Raw genomic sequence first — 23444 nt, 5'->3', positions numbered from 1 at the left:
TTTAATGCCTTGTATTTTGGAGGGAATCTGGGTGTGGGAAGAGTTGATTTGTTTACCTGGGGAGGTTGATTCAGCCAACATGACAAAGAGCTTAGAATTAAGCACACCACGCAGAGAGAAAGGAAGTCGCAATTCAGGGAACCCCTGTCGGGAAGGCAGGGAAGAGTTTACTCTTCAATCTCCTGAAGACAAAGTGATCAGAGATCAAGTCTATTTCTCCTATGATTCCCCAGTGTAGATGGAGATCAGGAGCTCACTCCGCGGTTCCTCAAGGGCTTTGCCCCACCGCTCCAGCCCAGGTTAAGAACAAATCCAGTCCAGGCAATCTTTCTAAACCAGGTGTACACCCTCTAGGGGGCGGGTCCCCAGAGGCGAAGGCGTTTCGCCTCCCCTAGCCCAGCCAATGGTGGCACGCAGAGGCCGGAGGGGCATTTTCCTCAACCAACCAGTGCTCCGCGGCCTTTCAAAGCCACGCCCCCATGCCCCTGCCTTAGGCGGATACTCCTAAACCTGCAGCTCAGCCCACCGTTGTTTCGGAAATGAGGTCTGCCTGACCTTTTGTGAGTCTGGGCAAGCTCTGGGCAGCCTGCATGTGGCCTTCGTAAGCTCACTCCCCCCTCGTCATGAGCACGTCCACGGTTCGCGCTTCCCTATTTCCAGAGTCCGCCGAGCCCTTTGCCCGGCTGACTGCAGACGGACCCACGAATACTTCCTACTTCTGAGAAGCCCGCCTCTCGCCTTAGCAGCCAAGTCCCATAGGTTGGCCAGGCTGCGCACAGCGCTCCGATTGGAAGGGGGTGGGGGCTGTCCGTCAATCATTTCCTCAATGCACAGACTACTCCACTCCACCTTCATCCCCTCGCTTTCTCGGGTGGATAAGGGAGCGTGAAGTTGCCTCTGTTCTGGCGGAGCACCACTATTGGTCGGGCACCAGTATCCATCATGACTGAGGCTGCCAAAGTCCTCGAATGAAGAGGGACATCGGCTTGAGCCTACGATTGGGCCCGGGGATATGTCAGTCAAGATGGGCGGGTGTAATCTCAAGCCAGTGCACAGTACTGGTAGAGATAGGCGGCCAGAATACCGGCGGAAGCGCTGAAGGAGAGCCGGTTTCTCTTGATTGGGCCATGAGGGAGGCAGTGCCGCCCTCCGACTCCGGATTGGCTGAACGTGAGCCGCGCCCCCCTCACGCCGGCAGCCTTCTGTAGGAGAAGCGGGCCCGGCTCGCCCGTGTCAGCCGGGCCAGCCAGTGCGGTTATAGGCGGCTCACCGGGTCCCTAACCGGAGAGACGTAAATCTGGGAGGGGAGCGCGTCATCTCAACGGTGCGGGGACACCAGTAGGCGGCGGGAGAGAGGGCTGCGGCGCAGCGGAGAGCGAATAAGGCGCCTCAACCGGAATCGTCTTGGGAGCGACGTCGCACCCGGAAGTGTGGCAAGACGGACGCCGCACCCGGAAGTGTGGCAAGACGGACGCCGCACCCGGAAGTGTGATGCTACGGCGGCTTGAGAAGTGATGGTACCCGGCCAATTGAGATACGGGGTTAAAACAGGTGTGTATGTATCTTTATTTTCTAAGGCCCAGTGGGACCTCCCTTTTCGGAAAATGTTGGAGGGTGCGCGTATTTGGCATGTTTTTGACTGTTTCATCCTGTTGAAATCCGACGGGAAATGAGCACTAGGAATGTGTCCGAGGGGGCCAGGCTCAGTAGAGGCTTTTAAGAACTTTCTTTTGCCGCCTGTCACCTTCAATTCTTCTACCCCACAGGGATGTGCAGATGGAGGCTGGATGTGACACTACTGCCCCACCCCCTGGGGACGTGGAGGACTTGGAGGACACTCGGTTTCCCAGTGAGGTGGCAGGAGACGGTGGAGGGCTTCGCGAAGACCCACCGGATCCTGGAGACGGGGACCAGGAGGAAACAGGTATGCCTTCCCCTCGTTCGGGTCTTGGAAGGAATCCCTACGGAGTGTCTTTGTTGAGGGAGGTCAATGGAGGACCAGCGAAGAGTCTTTTGGGACTCAGGAAAGTAGCTTAAACCATAGCAGGATCAGTAGGAGGTCATTGTGGACACACGGTGTAATTTAATTCATGGAGGAATGACAAGGAAATCTGTGAGTATCAGGGGATGTTCCCTGGGGCCTTGGTGTGAGTTCAGGTCTTTGATGAATCAACAAGAGATTGGGGTCACAGAGGGGCATGGGGATTTAGGATGTTTAGGTCAATGAATGACCAAAAGAAAGTTAATACAGTCGAAGGGGAACTATTTAGAAGTCAGTGTCTTTGGTGGCTAAGTTGTTATGTAAGTCCTTGCGGTGGGAAAGGGGATCAGTGGTGACCAGTGGGCACTCAGTGTTTTTATCATTGAGGAATCAATGGTGAGTTGTTGGGGGAAGTCTTTAAGGAACCAGAAATTAGTGGATGTTAATGGTGATCATCGGTAGGGAGGCCGTGGACATCAATGAGTTTATTTGGAGACTGAGATGACCTATGGGAGAGTCTTTGAAGACCCAGCTGGATGTGTAAAGGTATTTGGTGGAGACACAATGGGAGTCTTTGGGGAATCGATGTTCACTGACCACTTTGGAATGAGTGGATGTTAGTGGCATCATCAGGAAGGATGAGTGGACATCACTGAGAATAAATGGTGGTGGTAGGGGGTAGTGTCTTTGAGAACTTGGGAATTACTGTCAATTAATGGCAGGTACTGGGAGGAGGTAATTGGTAACTGGGTACATGGGGGATCAGTGAATGTCAACCAGAGAATGAGGGAATATGTGGTCACTGGGATTTTATGGGAAAATTGTTGAGACATACTTACCAATGGATAATAATGGTTGTCATTGAGGGATGAATGGATATTGACTGGAATAAAAGAGAGGAGTGTCAAGGGAGTCAGTAGGGGGCAGTGAAGTCCTGGGTTTTATTGGTGATTATTAATGATGGTCATGAAGAAAGTCATTATTATTGTCCTGTGTGTTAGTGTATATTATAGTGGGTATTGTGAGGAAGGGAGTAGCTATCCGTGAAAATAAAGGGAGGTCAGGGAAATCAGAGGAGGTCACTGAAGTCCCGGGTGTTAGTGGAGATTAATAGTAGTCACTGGAGTGAAGGGAGAATAGAATAACGGGGTCAGAAGAGTCAATGGAGGTCATATGAAGTCTCAGATGTTAGTAGAGGTCGATGGTGGTCATGGTGGAGATGAAGTGCCCATGGAGTAAAATATTTTAGATTGTGTGACAGGGCAGTCATTGGAGGAATTAGTGATATTGTGGGGTCACTGGGATGTTAGTGAACAGCAGTGGGAGTAAATAGTGGATTAAGGAAGGCTTAAAGATCTGGGTGTTAGTGGATATTCATGGCCGTCATTGGGAGAGTTAGTGGTTATCATCAAAAATATACATGGGTGACCAGAAGAGTCAGTGAGGTCATTAGGGATCAGTGAACATTGATGAGAATAAATAAGAGGTTAGGGAGGAGTGGGGCAGGGCGAAGGATTTAAATGAGAGAATATAGAGATATTAGTAGATGTCCTGGTGGCCAATGAGGGGTGAGTAGGTACTAGGAGAATAAATGAGGGGTCAGAGGTTTTAGTGGGGAATCACTGAAGATGGAAATATTGATAATGGTCATTCAGAGGCCCTGGGGTGCTTTGAGGACTTGGAAATGGCAGTTATTGAAAGAATAAACAGTCTCTAGGGACATAGTTCAATAATGACAATGAGAGATTGGATTGTTGGAGTTTTAGAGGGATCTCTTGGGTGTCATTGAGAGGCAGAGGAGACACCTGGAGGTCTGTGTCAGCAGCAAGGGTCACTGGGGAGCCGGTGGAGATGTGGTAAATCCTTGGGTACCTGGAGTTAGTGGGAGTCCACAGCCAGATGACCCACCAGGAGTTCTCTTTCAGAATCCGAGACAAAGGACCAGCCACCCAGCCTGCTGTCACCACTGCCCCAGTCAGGGGCCCCATCATGCACCTGTGGGCTCTGGGATCCCGCAGTCTCTGAGAATAGTCCCACAGGTGGCCCTGAGAGTGGCTCTGGGGGCCAGGGCGGGGACCCCAGTGACGAGGACTGGCGCAGCAAGCGGAAGCACGTGTTTGTGCTGAGTGAGGCAGGCAAGCCCATCTACTCGAGGTACGGCAGTGTGGAGGCACTGTCCACGACCATGGGCGTGATGACAGCCCTCGTGTCCTTCGTGCAGAGTGCAGGAGATGCCATCCGTGCCATCTACGCCGGTGAGCAAAGGAGGAGGTAGACCGGGGGATGGTGACTGGGAATCTGGCTGGCTGGCCCACCAGCTGCCTGGGGGACTAGCCCACCAGCCAGGGGTGAGTCCGTGTGTGTGTGTGGATGGCTGGCCAGGCGTCTGTCTGTTGTCCGTCTGTTTGGCCAGTTGGGTTCTGAGTGATTAACTCGCCCAGGTCTAAGTCACTGGCTGGATAAACTTCCTTATTTATCTGAAAGCGTGACCTCGGGGGCTCTGTGGCTGAGTTGGGTGTCTTGCTGGGCTCTGTGTCAGTCCTTGCTCTGTGTCATCCATGCTGTGTGTCTCACCTGATTCCTTGACCCACCGTGTCTCTGCGAATACCCACACTCCCCCCAGTTGTCCTTATCCCAGCCCAAGTGTACCATGGGGTGACCGCGTGAGCTAGGGCCAGCAGTGTGTGTGTTCAGGCAAAGAGCAGAAGAGCCCCGCCCGATCCCCTCTGGTCGCCGCTGACCCATCTCTCCCCCGCCCCCCCCCCCCCTTCCCTCCCGTAGAGGACCACAAGCTGGTGTTCCTACAGCAGGGCCCACTGCTGCTGGTGGCCGTGTCAAGGACTCCGCAGTCGGCAGCCCAGCTGCGGGGGGAGCTGCTGGCTGTGCACGCACAGATAGTGAGCACGCTGACACGCGCAAGCGTCGCCCGCATCTTTGCGCGCAAGCAGAACTACGACCTCCGCCGCCTGCTGGCCGGTTCAGAGCGCACGCTTGACCGGCTTCTGGACAGTGTGGAACGCGACCCCGGTGCCCTGCTCCTGGGCGCGGTGCGCTGCGTGCCCCTGGCGCGCCCACTGCGGGAAGCACTGGGCGCGCTGCTGCGCCGCTGCACCGCACCCGGCCTGGCGCTGTCTGTGCTGGCGATCGGAGGGCGACTGGTGACGGCAGCTCAGGAGCGGACCGTACTGGCCGAGTGCCGCCTGGACCCGGCCGACCTCCAGTTGCTGCTCGACTGGGTGGGGGCGCCGGCCTTTGCGGCAGGAGAGGCATGGGCGCCAGTGTGCCTGCCCCGCTTCAACCCCGATGGCTTCTTCTACGCCTACGTGGCTCGCCTGGATGCCATGCCTGTCTGCCTGCTGTTGCTGGGCACCGACCCTGAGGCCTTCCATGACATGGCCACCTGCCGGCGCCTGGTGGAAGAGGGCATGCACACCCTCGGGGCCACGCGTGCCCTCCGGGAGGCTGCCAGCTTCTCTAGTGCCCCAGCAAGCAGTGCCCCTGCCTACAGTGTGCAGGCTGTGGGGGCACCCGGCCTCCGCCACTTCCTCTATAAGCCGCTGGATATCCCCGACCATCACCGCCAGCTGCCTCAGTTTACCAGGTAGGCCCTGACCCTATGCGCGGTTTGCTGGGCAGGCAGGCTTATTTGACTAAAAGATTCTTCTGCTGGACATGAGGCGGGAGAGAGCCGGGCATCCTCTGGAAAGGTGGGATCGAATGGGTGTCCGTGTAATGAGGGAGGCTCAAGGAATCCCTTACTCTAATCCAGTGCTCAAGGAATCAATCCCTCGTTTGCTGGGGAAGCTGGGTCTCCAGCCCCTGAGAAACCCCAAGTCCGATGGGGAAGGCTCGGCTGCCTCATTTCATTGAACCCCTAGACTGAGGGGAGACGGGCGAGCCAAGGAGGCTTCTGACTGACCTTGGCCTTACCTCCCGCGGTCCCCGCAGCCCTGAGCTGGAGGCCCCGTACGGCAGGGAAGAGGAACGGCAGCGCCTGTCGGATCTGTACCACCGCCTGCACGCGCGCCTTCACAGCTCCTCCAGACCCCTGCGCCTCATTTACCACGTGGCCGAGAGGGAGACGCTGCTGGCCTGGGTGAGTCGGCTAGGGGTCAGAAAGGGTTCGTTCCCGACCTCACGCCTCCTTTTCCCCCACCGGATCCCCTCCGACCGTAACAGCCTACATGGAGCACGCTGTGCCCTGGCCTGCATCACTGTTCCTGACGCTACATGTGTGTCTTTGAAACCCAGGAGGATCGCGGGGTCTCCAGCCCTCCAGTAGCCCCATCTGTTCTCTGTTCCCCTGTAAATAACCTGTACAGTGTCTTCCACTCTGAAGAGGTCACATTAACAGCCATCAGTGTGCCTCCTGCTTCCCGGTTAGCCCTGCCTGTGTGTGCACAGTGCACCTGTCACTCTGAGTCCCCAGCGCTCTTGAACATGACAGAGTTGGTCCCAGGCTGTGCCTTCTGCCCCGGGCTGTTCTCCCCTGGGGTCTCCGGGGCTCCTCGCCTCCCCTCCCGTGGGTTTATTAAGGGTCAGCTATTCAGGGAGTTTGGTCAATGTGACCCCATTGGAAATAGCACCTTCCCCCAGGCTCTGCCATTTAGTACGCATATATTAAATAACTTCTTGTATGTCTGTTGTGTATCAGGCATTGTTCTCACCTCAGAATTTTATTTTACTTTTACATTTTTTTCACTTTGATTTTTAAGCAATTTCAGACTTAGAAGCCGCAAAACTGTACAAATAATTACCATAAATAGGTCTTTCGCCTAGTTTCCCCAGATGTTAACCACAGGCGCTTATTAAAATCAGGAAATTAGCATCACTACAACATCATCTCATCCACAGACCTCATTTAGATGTCACCAGTTGTCCCACTAACGCCCTTTTACAGCTCCAGAATCCAGCGTAGGATCATAGGCTGGGTTTACTTATTGTCTCGTTTAAACCCTCCGTAGTCTTTTTTGTTTTGCATGTCGTTGGCACGTCTCAAGGGTACCAGCTAATTTGTTTGTAGAGTGTCCCTCAGCTTGGGTTTTTCTGATATTTTATCCTGCGTTTTGGGCAAAAATATCCCCCGAGTAAGTGATGTGTCCTTCTCTGCATCCTGTCAGGAGGTCCACAATATCAGTTTGTCCCACTGTTGATGCTAACTTAGATCACTTGGTTAAGGTGACATCTCCGAGATTTCTCCACTATAGTGTTTTGCCTCCTTCATAACCGGCAAATATCTTGTGGTGATTATGTCAGACTTGTTTTGTTTTTTTTTTTTAATTTTTTTTTTCAACGTTTATTTATTTTTGGGACAGAGAGAGACAGAGCATGAACGGGGGAGGGGCAGAGAGAGAGGGAGACACAGAATCGGAAACAGGCTCCAGGCTCCGAGCCATCAGCCCAGAGGCCGACATGGGGCTCGAACTGCCGGACCGCGAGATCGTGACCTGGCTGAAGTCGGACGCTCAACCGACTGCGCCACCCAGGCGCCCCAGACTTGTTTTTTTATCATACTTTCGTCCACCAATTTTAATATCCATTAATGATTCTTGCCTGCAAGAGTTACTACTTTGGTGTTTACCAGATGGTGAGTTTTGAACTCCATCATCCCTTCTACATTTATTGGTTGAGATTCTACTACTGTATGGAAGAACTTCTCCTCCCCCTGTTTATTTGTTGAATTTTTAATTTTCTATCAATATGGTCTCAGGGATTTTTCTTTAATTCATTGTGGGCTCATAGACTTTTCTGTTACTTATTTTGGTGCCCAAACGGTCTCTGATTTAGCCAGGCTGGCCCCTGTCTCTGATACGTCTCCATCACTGTTGAAGCAGTCTCATTTTCTGGCACAAGATGTTCCAGGCTCATCATGTACTTTCTCTGTGCCCGTCCTGGAATGAGCCATTTGTCTAACGAGCCCTTGTGCCTTTTTGTAGAGAATGGCATTTCAAAACCAAGATACGGTAGGCCCAAGATTTTAAATTGGCTTGTCAGGAGATGACTCACTTCAGAAACGGCATCTAAGGGGGAGGTGGCAGACCATGTGGGTTTCTAGAGGGAGAATGTGGGGCTTGTCTACAACAGCTGCTCCGTAAGTGTTAAGCTTCTTAAGTTGTTAAGTGTTAAGCATTGTTGTTGTTATACTCGGTGCACAGATGAGCAAACTGATATCCAGGAAGTACACACACACATACACACACACACACACACAGCCAGCATTACCCAATTGAAGCCACTAGATCCAGCTGATTCCTTGGCCCAACTGAAAACCCCTGGCCCGCTGTGATATTAGCTTACCTGTTTTAGCCCAGTGACCAGGTAGCACCAGGTGGGAGCCCTCGCCAAGTGTGTTTTCCAAACAGGAGACAGGCATGGGGCTAGGGTGGGGCAGAGGGGACAGGGCATGACCAGCTCTGGCTCGACTGACTCTTGTCCCCTCTCAAACCTGCAGGTGACTTCCAAATTTGAACTCTATACCTGCCTCAGCCCCCTGGTGACAAAGGCTGGTGCCATCTTGGTAGTGACCAAACTCCTGCGCTGGGTGAAGAAAGAGGAAGACCGGCTCTTCATTCGTTACCCACCCAAGTACTCCACACCCCCAGCAGCCCCAGCTGCCTCTACAGACCAACCTTCCCATAACGGCTTGTTCACTGGACCTTGAGAGGCTGCTAGATTGAGCAGCGCTGGGAACCACCACCTTTAGCTTTTACCTTCTGTCTCCACCCTGGAAATGGGGCGCAGGAGGGGCAGGGGAGAGGCTGCTTCCCCCCTGCACCTCCACCTCTGGGGCAAATCCTTAGGCCTCCCTCTGCCTCCCTCTCCCTCTGCCTCACCTCCTCCACCTGGATGATGTGCCAGCCTCTGTTAGGGGCTGTCTCCTCCCCCACACCCCCTGTCCTGCATCAAGAGTCGGCCTCCTTGATGGGCTCTCAGCCCTGAGTGTCCAGGGCTGGCCAGGGTCCCCAGGGGGGGGCCCCAGGGGCTCTGGAATTGGGAATGCGGTGCCAGCCTGTGGCTGGAACCAGCGTGGGGATATTTTAAAGAAAAAAAAAACCTGTACATAAAAGGCCTAAAACCGGTTCCCACGAGGACATTCCTTTGCCCTTCACCTACTTCGTCTTTACCCTGTCAAAAGTGGCCCCCATCAATGTAGTTGCTGCTGCTAGTAGTGAGAAGGTGGCCTCCAGGGCCTACCTGTCTCTGTAACCCAGGCAGAGCACCTGACTTCGCACATGGCTGAGATCCAGACTTTTTACGCAGGAGGTGCCCTCGGCTTCCAAGGCTCGTTGTACTCCTCTATGAAAAGGAGGAAACGTCGCGTAGGCTGTCACGTGAGGATTTGTAAACGAAAGGGGACTCGACCTCTTGTGTACCACCGCACAGCACACGTGTATATGTCCCAGACTCACAACCTGCACAGCAACCTAGAGAGGGAAAGCCCGCCCTAGAGTTCGTATGTGTGTGCACAGCACTCATTCCTCAACCGAACCAAGACCCAGTTGTGCTCCTGTTTTGCCTCCCCCGGAGTTGGCGGGCCTCAGGGTAGACGCATGCGCGCTGTCAATCAGGGGCACCGGTCCGCGCTTGGCTACAGCTGAAGCCTCATTGCTCCTCCGCCCGGGTCAACTGGCGAGCGGACACGCACTACACGCATGCGCGCCGCAGAGCCCGTAGCCCTCGCATAGGTGGGGTTTTTTTGTTTTTGTGTTTTAACCAATCGTCATCCGAGGCGCACGCGAGCGCAACCTCCCGCGCGTAGGAAAATGGCGGGGAAGTTAGAGCCTTTGGCAATGGAGCCGCCGGAAGTTGTGGAGGAGACCGGGGAGGCTGAAGGTAGGGAGGGCGAGCGGGCGTCTCCGCAGTCGGGTCAGAAGGGAGGGAGGCTCTGTCCCGTAACAATAACGAAATATTAGTAGCGGTACTAAAAACGTGAACATTTAAGCTTTTTATAAAAAACCCTTCATCAAAGGGGAGACAACTAACTATTCTCAATCGAGATTAACTCCTGTCAACTTCGTTGGGTATGTTGACTTAAATGTTTGGAAGAAACAACAGCCTGTGTATTTCGGTATGCATCCCTTCACACAAAACACGGAAGTGGATGTTGTCACAAAAATCACCCTGCTGCCGCCACACCGAAGAAAATCCCCAGTAATTCCCCAGTGTCCTTTCACACCCAGCCCACGCCACGTTTCGCGTGGACTCTTGGGTCTTAATGGAGAATGGCCTCTCCCACGGACAGCTTTTCTCCACAGCATTTTGTCAGTAATGACACCCCACACCCTAGTGAGAGGGGAAAAATTGCCCTAGAGATCATTAGAAATCACAGTGTAGCCAGAAGAAGAAAATCTCCCAAGACGGTGAGCTGCCGCTCTCCCCCTAACATTTTTTCGTTACAGACATTTTCGGAATGTACACAACTACAGCAAATAACATGGTGAAGGCCCATGTACCCATCACTCTGGTTTCAAATGTCGACCCTCTGCTCTCCTCTGATCTATCCCTGTCCCCCTTCCTGCACAGTCTTTAAACCGTTATATTAATAACATGTTGGATTGCATCTTTCCAGATCTATCTATGCAGGCGTCGTCAATAGTTACGATTGTTATTTCTCCAGCACCTAAAACAAGGCCTGCTTGGTATATAGTAGGTACTCAGTAATTTTTTTTTTTTTTGTATTGTATGGATAACTAATAACTTTACCAGGAAGAGCTCTCTTAAATAAGGACTACATGTGGAGGGCCAGCTTTAAGCAAAGAACAGACAGAAATGAGAAAGCTGCAAATAGATCTCATGTATTGAGCAGTTACTATAGCACTTATGATAGTAACAACTGTGCTGAAAACTATTTTAGTTTCAAGCTTTCAAATTAGTCACAATTGAAGTTATGATTAACTTCACCAGCAGCAGAGAAAATCGAAAAGCATATCAAGTTATCATTTTCTAGCCCATTGAAAATGGCTTTAAAAAGAGAGGCTTTAAATCTAGTATTGATTACTCTGTGGGGAAACAGCCTGTCTCTTGCCTCACTCAGAGAACTGACCACTAAAGACTTTGCTAGAAGCAGTTTGGAAGAATATGTTTAGCATCTAAAATGCTATTCCGTATCTTTAGTCACCGTGCTCAGTAATCAGAGAGTATGCAGATGTGTGGACCACAAAGGATCACTGGAGTGTTGCGGATGGAAGTAAAACACAAGGAGCAATCAGGGAAATGGCTGGATTTAGATCTGTCCATGCATATCGTGGAATGCTTGTGTGGCGGACATTATTTTAAGCAGTAGGGGGAAAAATCCAATCTCATTTAAGATCCTTAACAATGGGTTTTAAAAGCGTAAGATCATGGTTTGTTGACACAATAGGAGCTCCAAAGGTGATCATAGTTTTATGAGAGGAAAGCAAATTGGGATTTAAAAAAACCAGAGGGCCTTGTCAACTAGAGCCCTATGTATGTCGCACAGAACAGCGTCTGAAGCTAAAGGCCTAACGACCCTCAACAAGGGACGTAGGTTTTTAGGAGTGCACAAAGGTGGAGGTATTTTGTGATTTTTTTTTCTCTTTTATTTTTCTTTCAGGAAAATGTATTCTATAATTTTAAAATATAAGAGAAATAGGGGGATTTTTGAATGGCATCGGAGGATCATATACTGACCTTGAGCACTGTTAACATCCCAGTTTTGATGGTTATACTGTGGTTACCTGGTAGAGTCCCCTTGGGTATAGGAAATATACACTGGAATAGTAAGGAATAATGGGCCATGGTGCCTGCAATTTGTGTTACAGAAATGCTCACAACTGGGAAATGTGACACCAAGGCAGATAAGAGCACTGGGGCCTTTTTCTACCACTTTTATGTACATCTGAATTTATTTCAAAATAAAATGTTAAAAGGGACTCCTGCTGTACAGGCTGTTTTATAATATACACTCCTAAAAATGTTTATCAGGACGTTAGTCTGATTATTTAAAAGATTTGCTGATAACTCACGATGACTAGGACTAGAAATAAGGTGGGGAGGAAAAATACAGACAGAGCTTTGGCAGAAATGGTTACAAAAGCCGGCTGTAAAAGGCACGGAGACAATCAAGAAATCACGTTATCTGGGCACTGGATGGTATTACATGATGACTGTTACTCTTGTTGGTGTGGTTAAAGGTTTGGAGTCATCTAGTGGAAATCCCTTAAGTAGCTGAGACTCTTCATGAAATATCCAGGGATGAAATGTCAGGAAGCTTAGGGCCTTCTTGAAAATACCTCAGCACAGGAAAAACGTAGCTGAAGCAAATACGGATGAATATTAATAGCTGTCAGATATCAGCAACCCAAAAATCAAAAAGTTCATCATGGTGTCCTCTCTACTTTTGTGTGCGTTTGGAAATCTTCGTGTGGAACACTAAAAAGAAAGCAAATAATTAGAAGTACTTCCCCCTTGTTAATAAAGTAGCTTTAATTTTTGTTTCACGTCCAAATATTGAATATTATAAAAATTTAAGAATCTCAAGCAGAGACATACCCACCTAGTATTACTGATTATATCAGAGAAAGGCAGTAAGATTTAGGGCTAAGGCGAGAAGGAAAAGTGTCATTTTAACTTCACCAATTTCTGTAGTGTCTGAATGTTTTGGGGGGTAAGAAAGTAAAAATTAAAGCAATACATGAAATACATTTTACTAAAAGGTCTGAGTGTGTTCAAAGGCAGTAGTTACCTCTGGGAAGGGGAGTAACTTGATGAAGGGGCTGTTCATGAGAGGAAACTTTTACTTTTGGTCCAGGTTTTTCTACATTAGGTAATTAAGTGCTGAAAACTTCAAAAGCAAAATTAAATTAATGCATGCTAATTTGTAAAGGATTTCAGACAAAACAGAAAGATGTACAGAAGGTGAACATATCACCCCAAACATTTTTTAAATTTTTATTTACTTTTTTTAAATGTTTGGTTATTTTTGGCAGAGAGAGACAGAGCATGAGCAGGGGAGGGGCAGAGAGAGAGGGAGACACAGAATGCGAGGCAGGCTCCAGGCTCTGAGCTGCAGCACAGAGCCCGACGCGGGGCTCAAACTCACAGACCGCGAGATCATGTCCTGAGCTGAAGTCGGATGCTCAACCGACTGAGTACCCCAACCACCAAATATTTTAACAAAATTTAATAAACCTAGGTTAAGAAAGAAGCCCTGATTTAAAACATGATTTCTAATGGCTACAAAAGATTTCATCCTACGAATGTGCTGTAGTTAACTAAGATATCTTTAGGTTGCTTCAGTTTTTTTTTTTTTTTAATTTTTTTTTTCAACGTTTATTTATTTTTGGGACAGAGAGAGACAGAGCATGAACGGGGTAGGGGCAGAGAGAGAGGGAGACACAGAATCGGAAACAGGCTCCAGGCTCTGAGCCATCAGCCCAGAGCCCGACGCGGGGCTCGAACTCACGGACCGCGAGATCGTGACCTGGCTGAAGTCGGACGCTTAACCGACTGCGCCACCCAGGCGCCCCTGCTTCAGTTTTTTAAGATTAGAAACAATGAACAATTTGCCCACCATCGTTTATTTTCTTAAGATAGATTCCTAGATGGGGCGCCTGGGTGGCGCAGTCGGTTAGGCGTCCGACTTCAGCCAGGTCACGATCTCGCGGTCCGTGAGTTCGAGCCCCGCGTCGGGCTCTGGGCTGATGGCTCAGAGCCTGGAGCCTGTTTCCGATTCTGTGTCTCCCTCTCTCTCTGCCCCTCCCCCGTTCATGCTCTGTCTCTCTCTGTCCCAAAAATAAATAAATGTTGGAAAAAAAAAAAAAGATAGATTCCTAGATAATGGAATTTCTGATCTGGAGGATTTGACTAATTTTTTAATATTTACTACTAAAAAGCTTGAAATGTAAGACTGGTTTTGCCTATCATTTTGGCAAAAATTAAAAAGTTTGAAAACGTATTTGGCTGCTAAGATTACGGGGAAGGAGTCTTTTGTGGACCTGCTTGAAACAAGTGGAGAGCAATTTCATAATACACATCAAATTTAGTAACACACATGCCCTTTAATCCAGCTGGTAGCCTAGTAGGAATTTATCCAGTAAATATATTCCCATACCTGCACAAAAAAGAATGTATGGGGATGGTTTTCTGGTTGAATTGTGCCCCTCCCCCAAATTTATGTCTACCAGAACCTAAAAATGTGACCTTATTTGGAAATAGGGTCTTTGTAGATATAACTAGTTAAGATAAAGTCATACTAGATAGTAGAAGAGGGAAATTTGCACATACAGAAATACACGAATGCCAGGTGAAGACAGACACACACAAAGAAGGAAGACCCCAAGGGAAGACCCATTTTGTGGTGCTTCGTTATGCCAGCCCAAGAAAACCAATACAGAGGGTCACTGTGGAATTGTTTATAACAACAAAAAGGGAAACATCCTGAATACCCATCAGTAAGGGGGCTTCTCTTAAATCATGGTATATCCATTCAGTGAATCACTATGAAGCCACTAAGAAGAATAAAAAAGATCACCAGTATACCTTGTCAAATGAAAAATACAAGGCGTGGACCATTCATGAGGCAACACTACTTGTATAGGAAGAGTGGGCTTGTGCTCGTATATGAATTGAATTATCTCCAACTACACAACAAAGAGCTTGTAACACCAGTGGTCTCTCTGAAGGGGAAGTGAGAAGCTTAGGGTCTTAGGAGAAGGGACTTTTCCCTGTATGTTACTGTGAGTAAGTATCTCTTCCTTTATCGTGTGGCTATCATATGTGTTTTGCGAGCGGCCTTTCATTTTCTCTGCCCAGTGTTCCTCAGAGAGGAGTGGGTCACTGGGATTTGACCTTTTATCATTGATTTCGAGAGTTGAAGATGTTGAAATTTTTCCTGTGGCTTTTTTGTTGTTGTTGTTATAACTTTATTTTATTTTTTTTAAGTTTACTTATTTATTTTGAAAGAAAGCACGAACAGGGAACGAGCAGAGAGAGAGAAGGAGAGAGAGACTCTTTATCAGGCCCCACGCTGTCAGCGCACAGCCAATGCAGGGCTCAGTCTCACAAACCGTGAGGTCGTGACCTGAGCCGAAATCCAGAGTTGGACACTTAATTGACGAAGCCACCCAGGTGCCCCTGTTATAATTTTAAAAGTGACACAGGCTGGTGTTAAATACATATAGAAGTATAAATGGTGAAAATTGTTTTTGAGTCAAGATCCAAATACATTGGATACAATTGGATACAATTAAAATTCCAATGAATGATACTTGTGTCAAGTCTCTTAAGATCAATAGAGTTTCCCCTCTCCCTCTTTTTTTTTTTTTCTTCTTTGCTGTGTATTTGTTGAAGAAACCAAATTGTCCTCTGGAGTTTTCCAGCATCTGGATGACACTGATTGCACCCCCATGGTATCATTTAACATGTTTCCCTGCCCCTTTTATTTCTTCCGAATTAGTATTTAGGTATAGAAACCTGGTAAGATTCCTGTTGTTTTGTTTTGTTTTGTTTTGTTTTGTTTTGTTTTGTTTTGTTTTGGCAAGTATCCTTCATAAGTGGTGTTGTGATCTTCCATGAGGAGGCTCATAATACCTGGTTGTCTTCTTTTGATGCTAGTCATTGATGACCATATCCTGGACCTACTGATTCTTTAAAAATTTTTTTCCTTACTTTAAAATTTTTTCATATTATAATACAGGTAGTCAGATGTTAGAGGAGTATATTTATTTATTGTTGAGAGAGAGAGAGAGAGAGATCAGGGGTGATGCAGAGAAAGAGAGAGAGAGAGACAGAGGATCTGAAGCAGGCTCTGAGCTGTCAGTACAGAGCCCGACTCAGGGCTTGAACTCATGAACCATGAGATCATGACCTGAGCTGAAGTCGGGCACTTAACTGACTGAGGCACCCCAGACCCATTGATTCTTTAAGAATTTGCAGCTTGTGGCCTATAATGATTTAAAAAAAAAATTATCTGAAATCTTTCTGTCCTACTGCATCAGTTTGAACTTCATACTGATTCTAAACAGCAGCAGCAATAGGGGCGCCTGGGTGGCGCAGTCGGTTAAGCATCCAACTTCAGCCAGGTCACGATCTCACGGTCCGTGAGTTCGAGCCCTGCATCAGGCTCTGGGCTGATGGCTCAGAGCCTGGAGCCTGTTTCCAATTCTGTGTCTCCCTCTCTCTCTGCCCTTCCCCCGTTCATGCTCTGTCTCTCTCTGTCCCAAAAATAAATAAATGTTGAAAAAAAAAAACAGCAGCAGCAACAAAAATGCACCCCCTCCTTCTCTCACCCCCGCCTTTCATTTCATTAAGGAGATGCCCGTGGTGTCCTTTGACCTCTTGGGAGTAGCTGAACACGAGGAGTCCTGATTCATCCAGCACACATCGTAAACCTCAGGGACAAGGGACGGGCTCTTGCAGGAGCCTGCTCTGTCTGGAAGCCCCTCAGCCTGCCCTCGGTTCCAGGTCAAGGGTGTCTCCGCCTTCCTTCGTCCCTTCCCAGAAGGCCTGGGATTTCCCTCCCTCCTGAAATTGTGGTTTTCATCTCCACAGGGCAGACCAAGCCTTTGAAGGTGCCTGAAGACTTGCTGGCAATGGTGAAAAAGCTGCACAAAGGTCACGCATGTCTTTGTGTCTGAGGCTCAGCCTGGGGTTTTGAGGCAGGCAGATGCGGTTCAAACCCAGACCCCTCACTCAACTCACAACCTTGGGAAATTATCCCACTGCACATTCTCCCTCTTGCACAACTTAATTCCTTGAACTAAAAATATAGCTTCAAAATTCAAGAAGTATAAGAGGATGGAAAAGCCTCCTCTCTTACACACATGAACGCACACACAAACACCAGCCACCCGTGTCCCTGACCCAAGGGCTCGCAGCAACTATTTTTAAATTCTTAAGTATCTTTCCAGAGATTAAAGAAAATACATTCATGGGTGTGTATTCTTTGTCCTCCCTTTTAATACACGATGGCAAATGGCAATGCAAATGACTGTACCTTGCTTCCATTGTTGAGGGGGCCCAGGAGCCAGCCTACATCTGGGCTGGGGCAGGGTACTGGCCACATTTGAGGTTTGACCCCCACCCCAGCCCATCTGCAACTTAAATACTGTGATCCATTGGTCTGTTTTGTCTGTTCCAAATAAAAGAGAATCACTTCTTCCTCCTGTCCTCACACTGTCCCCCCAACCCCCATGGCCACCTGCAGAAGTGCATCGGGGCTGCTGCCTAGGCTAAAATTAGGTAGAGAACTTATGGGACTGGAAATGCAGGGTGTTGGTGACCCTCTCCAGTAAAGTGAAGACCATCAGGAATTTGTTATTGTAATCAGCACCTTGGAGAGCATCCAGGCTCCTGGAAGTCTCAGAGGATGGAGTTGGTGGCCTGGGAAAATCAAGGGCTTGAGTTTATTAACTCCAGAACTCCAGATTCTCAGGGGTTGGTAGTGAGACCCGGCAAGGGGTGGGAAGCTTTTGCCCCAATTCTGTGCAGCTGACTGAAGTCAGAGAGGGCTGAGGAGGAAGTCTTTTCCATACAGAGCCCTGAAATTGGGACTGAGAAGTTAGAGATGGTTCCGTAAAGAGAGAATGATCTCCCTGTCACGGGAGCACCTTAAAGTTGCTATCCACAGAGGAAAGCATTTTTCTCATTTCTCAGATGTGGCCAAGACCACAGTCAGATGGACAGAAGTGACTGCCAGGCTTTCAACAGGGTGGAGCAGGTGGGAGATCTCCACACTCCCACCACACTCAGAATTACATCCAGAAGCCTCCAGCATGCCCCAGGAGGCCCTGAGTGATCTGCCATCCCACCTGCCCCACCTTGCCTCCTGGTGCTTTTGACTTGCTCGCTAGACTCACACCAGCCACACCAGGTCCTCAGCCATTACTTGGGCATCTGCCTCACTCGCTCCCACTGCTGGGGCTTTGCCCTTGTCCCTCCGCCTGGCATGGTTCCCTCTTCCATGCTCCCCACGCCATGGAGTGGGCAGGGCTCCCTTCCCTCACCTCTATATCAAGAAGCACCCTCTACCCTTTCCCTCTTCAACCCCTTCCTTCACTTTGTTCCATCCACCGCAGTTACTGTCGCCCACATTGACAGCCTGTATCTCCGTTCAATGTCCATTTTTTCCCATGCAGGATGCACACCCTGCAAGGGCCTCTCACAGAACCCAACGTGTAGCAGGCGCTCAATAAATGCGTTTTGATTGCTAGTAGCAGAGACACTGTGCCAACAACCCATCCACCTCCATCTGCCTTAGACAGCCAGGCGTCTATCTTCTCTGGCTCAGTCTTCCTTTCGTTCTGCAGAGGGAAGTCTGGAGCCACAGATTGAAGACCTGATTAACCGGATTAATGAGCTTCAGCAAGGTAAACGCCAGGACCTAGGCTTCCTAGCTGGCCAGGAAGAACCTCAACTTGGAGTGCCTCCACCTCCTCAGCTCTAAAATCCAGGCACCTCTGGCTTCCTTAAAGATGAGTGTACAGAGTCTCAGTGTGCAAGAGAATAGCAGAGGTAGAGGCTGCACTCACACAGTGTCTTCTCTTTTTTGGCCTAGCAAAGAAGAAATCCAGTGAGGAAATGGTAGAGGCCCAAGCTCTCTGGGAGAGCCTGCACAGGGAACTGGACTCCTGTAAGTGGCACTAAGAGAGGGACCCAGAGATCTTAGGAGCACTGCTGATGTTCTCTGCATGCCTCAAGGTCTTTGCATGGATGTTCCCTCCACCTGCATTGCTCTTACCCCTATAATCCAGATTGCCTTTTGTTGTCTCATCACCTTTCTGCTGTCAGCGCAAACTTCATTCTAACAGGTCGACCTCAATGCCCCATCGGAATATGGAATGGCACCTTCTGTCTGTCACCATCACTTTCCTGCTTGACTTGTTTCTTCACAGCCTTTATTTCCACTTGACATAACAGATTTATTTCTAGTCATCTATCCCATTGGCCTAAACCCTGTGCATTCTGCAGTCTTCGCTCCTTTGGCATTTGCAGAGAATGTGGACACTGAGGGGGAGAAACTGGATCAGGATGCCCCCCCCCCCCAGTAGGAGATGGGTGCGGGTGGCAAGAAGATACCGCCCCCCCCCCCCCGCCCTGGCACTGTACCTTACCTTCGGTAACCTTGGTATGCCTTGTGTGCGAAGTGGCAGTGGGGGCACGGGGTGTGGCCCCTGGAGGCTCAAAGTGTCACTGTGTTTTCCAGTGAATGGAGAGAAAGTTCACCTAGAGGAGGTCTTGAGCAAAAAGCAAGGTATTTATCAGCTCTCTGTCTTCATTGTTCTACCCCATTCTACCCACAAAAGCCCACCGTTCCCAGAATAGCTAGAGGAATCCCACTGACACGCGAGTCAGGGTGCTTCCCTCTCTGCTCACATCTGTCCCTTGGCGGCCACCTGACTCGAAGTAAACACTAAGGGCCTCTGAGTGCCCTCCAATGTGTGATATGATGTGGGGCCCATGACGTCCTCCCATCCCTGATTCCCCAAGAGCTCACACAGGGCTCCCTTGGTTCCTCTCCCCACAGAGGCACTGGGGATCCTCCAGCTGCACTGCCAGAGGAAGGAAAGTGGAGCTCAGAGGTAAGAGGTCCTGCCCAACTCTTCCCTACTTTGTTCCCAACCTGAAGGAGGATGGGGCAAGAGCTAGGGAATATGTACCTTGGACACACACTTCTCATTTTTCCTTTCTGTAGAGTAGCTAGACTTGAGACTCTCTCTCATCTTTGATATCAGATAATAGTGTTGAGATTAACTCACTCATTTAAACGTTCATTGCTAGTTTCTTTATTAAATAAATTTCACCCACTGGTGTTATTCTGAATCTTCTCTTGGTTACCAGCTCTCCCACCATCCATTCAATTGTTTATCTATCTGCCCATTTAGGCCCCCCAGTCATCCATTCACCCACCCACCCATCCATTCATCTACGCATCTATGCAATCCTTTTCAAGCCAGCCAGCCAACCATTATGTCTTCCATCCAATCACCCATTCACCCTCACTCCATCTTTCCAATCACCCATTCATCTAGCTGTTTATTTCTTCCCCCAACCATCCATCCAGCCATCTATCCATCCTTCTAGCAATTCCTCCTTTATTTCTCTGTCCAGCCACCATCCCTCCACACTTCATTTGTCCAGCCAGCTATCCTCTCTTCCGCCAGTCACCCGCCCATCCAGTTATTGTCCATCCGACCATCTCTCTATCCACCTCCATCCTTTGAACCTTTCCTTTCTTGTGACCAGATGTCTCACACCCTGGCGGACCATGATTTTAACAGTGTAGAAAAACCCAGTGATAAAGTGGATGTATGCTTAACGACACCACACGTATCAGTTTATGTTCGTTTTTCTACCTGATCCTCACAATGACAGGGACAGGAGTTAAGGGCTACTGTCACCTTCCCACCACTACCACCATTTTACATATGAGGAAACTGAGACCCAGACTGGTCGAGTAGCTTGTCCAGGGTCCCAGTAGAATAGCAGATCCAGAATTCAGGTCAGGACTTTACAATCTATTAAGCCAAACTACTGTACCCCTCACGGAAGTTTCTTGGGAAGGCATGGTTTGATGAGGGACAGGATGAACAGGGTGATCATCTCAGAGGCCCATAATGCTGCCCACTGTGTCACAGAAGAAAGGAGAATGATGAAGGTTATGAACAGACCACCCCACCCCCCAACCTTGCTGAAGGAAATGGAGGCTTATTTAGAGACTATGACTAAGAGCTGTCTTTCTCCTTCCAGGAAGAACGTGTTGCAGGAGTGCACAGAGCAAATTTCTGTCCATAACTGTCAGGTTACAGAGAGTTGCAGGCAGAGGAAGCTGGGGTAACCCCACATCTACAGCCTGATGTGGCAATGGCTGGGCATGGGAGTGGGGCTTGCATCAGGGAGAGTTTGTTGGAAGAGGAGCTGTTGGAAACAAGGCTTGGAGAAGAAAGCCCATAAAGGGGCTCCTAGTAGAGGGAGCACCAGGCAGAGATCCAAGGGTCCCCCAGAGGAATCCCCAGACTGGGCCAGGCTGGGTGTCAGTCTCAGTGTCAGTCTAGCATGTGCTCTCTCATTCCTGGGTCTTGGCCCCTAGGGTTCAGGTTGAAGAACAGCTGGAGAATTTGATGAGCCAGCACAAGGACCTCTGGGAATTGCACGTGAGCCATCCTCATTGTCTCCAACCAAAGCCCTTCCTCTCCTGGCTTCTGTGTCCCTACAGACTGGCTCGGTGCCCACCCACTGCTCAGCCCCAACTCCATGGGACAGTCCTTGTCTCCATTCTTCCTCTTACCCACCTAGTCAGCCCTTCAGCTTTTACCTTAAATCCAGTCACCTCTTACCATCCCCCATTGCCACGTCTAGCATCTATGTCCCGGCCTGTTGCAGTAGCCTTTGCCGAGCATTCTGCTTACTTCCTGCTCACCTAGAGTTCGCTCCCCTTGCAGTGGCAAATGGGAACCCTGAAAAGGCCATGGTTTGACCATCCCTTCATTCGATTAATGTTGCTGGATGCATCCAGCAACATTCCAAGCAGGAGGAGACAGTGAGAAGCCAAAGGGGTCAAGGATTTGTTGTCCCCAGGATGGTTGGGGGGTGTGAGGGGGGCATACTCAGACTCCAAACAAAAAAATAAGTAGATAGATCATGTAATGTCAGTGGGGAAGGCGTCTCTAAGCAGGTGACATCTGAATGCAGACATAAAGTAAGGGAGGAAAACATTCAGGTGTCGTGGTGCAAATGCTCCTGGAAGAAGGAAAGGCAATGCAAAGGCCCTGAGGCTGACGCGCATCTTGGGTATTTGAAGAAGAGCAAAGGGTGGGGTGGGGGGCGGGGGGTGGAGAGTGAGAAGAGATTTGAGAGGTGCTCGGGGATATAGGGAGCTTTTGGAGAAGAAATGTGTCTCACCACCACCAACCACAGCAGGAACTGCACATGGAGTTAAATCGAATGAATGAATGAATGAATGACCTAATTCCAGTAAGGACTTGCTGAGAGGACAGACAGACGGACAGGTCCCCTTTCTCGCAGATGTTGAAGCAGCGATTGACCTGGGAGATACGTGCCCTGCAGAGCAGCCAGGAGCAGCTGCTCACTGAAGGTTGTACTCCGAGCAGGGGGCGGGGCGAGGGGCGGGGCCGAGCCCGCCGGAGCTCCCGGCCCCGCCCGTGACCCCCCGCCCACCCACAGAGAAACTGGCCCGGGACAAGCTGCGGGAGGTGGAGCGGAGGCTGCGCTCGCCACCCGAGGTCGGGGGCGCCCGGATGGTGAACGACGGGTGAGAGGGCAGGGGCCCTGGGGTGAAGGGGAAGGAACCAGGAGGAGGGGAATGGCCTAACTTTCCCCCCTCGCTCCGGCACAGCACCCCCGCCGCTCGCGCCTCGGCTGCTCTGCGTCTGCGGTCTCTGTCGGGATCTCGGTGGCTTCCTCCCCTTGCCGCCCCACTCTCGTTCTCTTCTTCCTCTCTCCCCCCCCCCCCCCCCCCCCCCCCGCTCTCCAGGCAGCCGGCGGAGGTGGAGATACTCGAGGGGCAGGAGACTGCCCCAAACCGTTGCCCCCCAAAGGACGCGGCCTGCAAAGGAGAGGTAGGGAGCCCGGCGATGGCGGCGAGGGGGCAGAGACGGCGGGGCTGCCCTCGGAGTCCCTGGGAGTCAGCGTCCGTGGGGAGCAGGGCGTCCCGGCGGAGGACGTGAGGGACAGGGTAAAGGCAGCCGCCCGCCCGCGTGCCCGGAAGCCAGCGCCCTCGGGAGCCGGGGCCCGCAGCCTGACTCGTGGCTCCCGCAGGCCGGCCCCGAGCGCCCCAGCGCCCGCAGCGAGGACCTGGAGCGGCCCCCAGACCCATAGGACCCGCCCCGCCCCCTCCCCCCACGCCCCTCCTTCGAAGGCGACCGGAAATAAAGGCGCGGATTTCGGACCGTCCGTCACCTCCAGCTTCAGTCTGTTCTCCAATTCCTAACTGTTTCACCAACAGGGGCTAAAGGGAACGTGTTAAACACCCATATGAGGTCCTGTATGTCTCCTAGTAAATCCCAGCCTCCCAACAGCCCCTGCATCCCCCACAGACGTCACTGACCTTGGGCCCCTTCCCTGCCCCCCTCACCCGGGCAGTTCCAGCCAGCTGCTGCTGCACCCTCTCCAAGTACTTTTTCATCTCAGGACCTTTGCCCTGCTGTGTCCTCACGTGGGGGGGGGGGGGGGGGGGGGCTTTCCCCAGGTCTCTACAACAGCAAGTCAGTTAAGTATGTCAGCTCCCTTGGAGGCTGACGTGGGGGACCCTGTTCCGAAAGGTGTCTTGTTGGGGCGCCTGGGTGGCTCAGTGGGTTGGGCATCTGACTCTTGGATTTTGGTTGGGTCATGATCCCAGGGTGGTGGGATAGAGGCCCTGGTTCGACTCTGTTCTGAGTGTGGATCCTGCTTAAGATTCTCTCTCTTCCTCTGCCCTCAGCCCCTTCCCCCTTTCAAAAAAAAAATAAAATGAATTAAAAAAAATTAAAATTCAAAAGGTGTCTTG

The 23444-nt window shown here is 50.4% G+C and overlaps 2 protein-coding genes across 2 annotated transcripts; both read left to right on the top strand.

The window, feature by feature from the left end:
• Positions 1-1190: 1190 nt before the first annotated feature.
• On the top strand, positions 1191-11874 carry MON1B (MON1 homolog B, secretory trafficking associated). The gene is made up of 6 exons (XM_047836385.1): positions 1191-1551; positions 1767-1924; positions 3907-4236; positions 4763-5582; positions 5930-6077; positions 8433-11874. Exons 2-6 carry the CDS (start codon positions 1777-1779, stop codon positions 8640-8642), a joined length of 1656 nt encoding a protein of 551 aa, XP_047692341.1. The 5' UTR covers positions 1191-1551; positions 1767-1776; the 3' UTR covers positions 8643-11874.
• SYCE1L (synaptonemal complex central element protein 1 like) lies at positions 9740-23435 on the top strand. The gene is made up of 12 exons (XM_047836386.1): positions 9740-9814; positions 16493-16555; positions 18250-18309; positions 18498-18572; positions 19146-19193; positions 19467-19521; positions 20690-20773; positions 21030-21093; positions 21965-22034; positions 22124-22211; positions 22434-22518; positions 22718-23435. Exons 1-12 carry the CDS (start codon positions 9745-9747, stop codon positions 22775-22777), a joined length of 822 nt encoding a protein of 273 aa, XP_047692342.1. The 5' UTR covers positions 9740-9744; the 3' UTR covers positions 22778-23435.
• The last annotated feature ends 9 nt before the right edge of the window (positions 23436-23444 follow it).

Source organism: Prionailurus viverrinus, chromosome E2 (assembly GCF_022837055.1).
Source record: "Prionailurus viverrinus isolate Anna chromosome E2, UM_Priviv_1.0, whole genome shotgun sequence".
In the NCBI taxonomy this organism is placed as follows: domain Eukaryota; kingdom Metazoa; phylum Chordata; class Mammalia; order Carnivora; family Felidae; genus Prionailurus; species Prionailurus viverrinus.
Note: the sequence above shows the minus strand (reverse complement) of the source record. Positions and strands in the feature narration are given on the sequence as shown.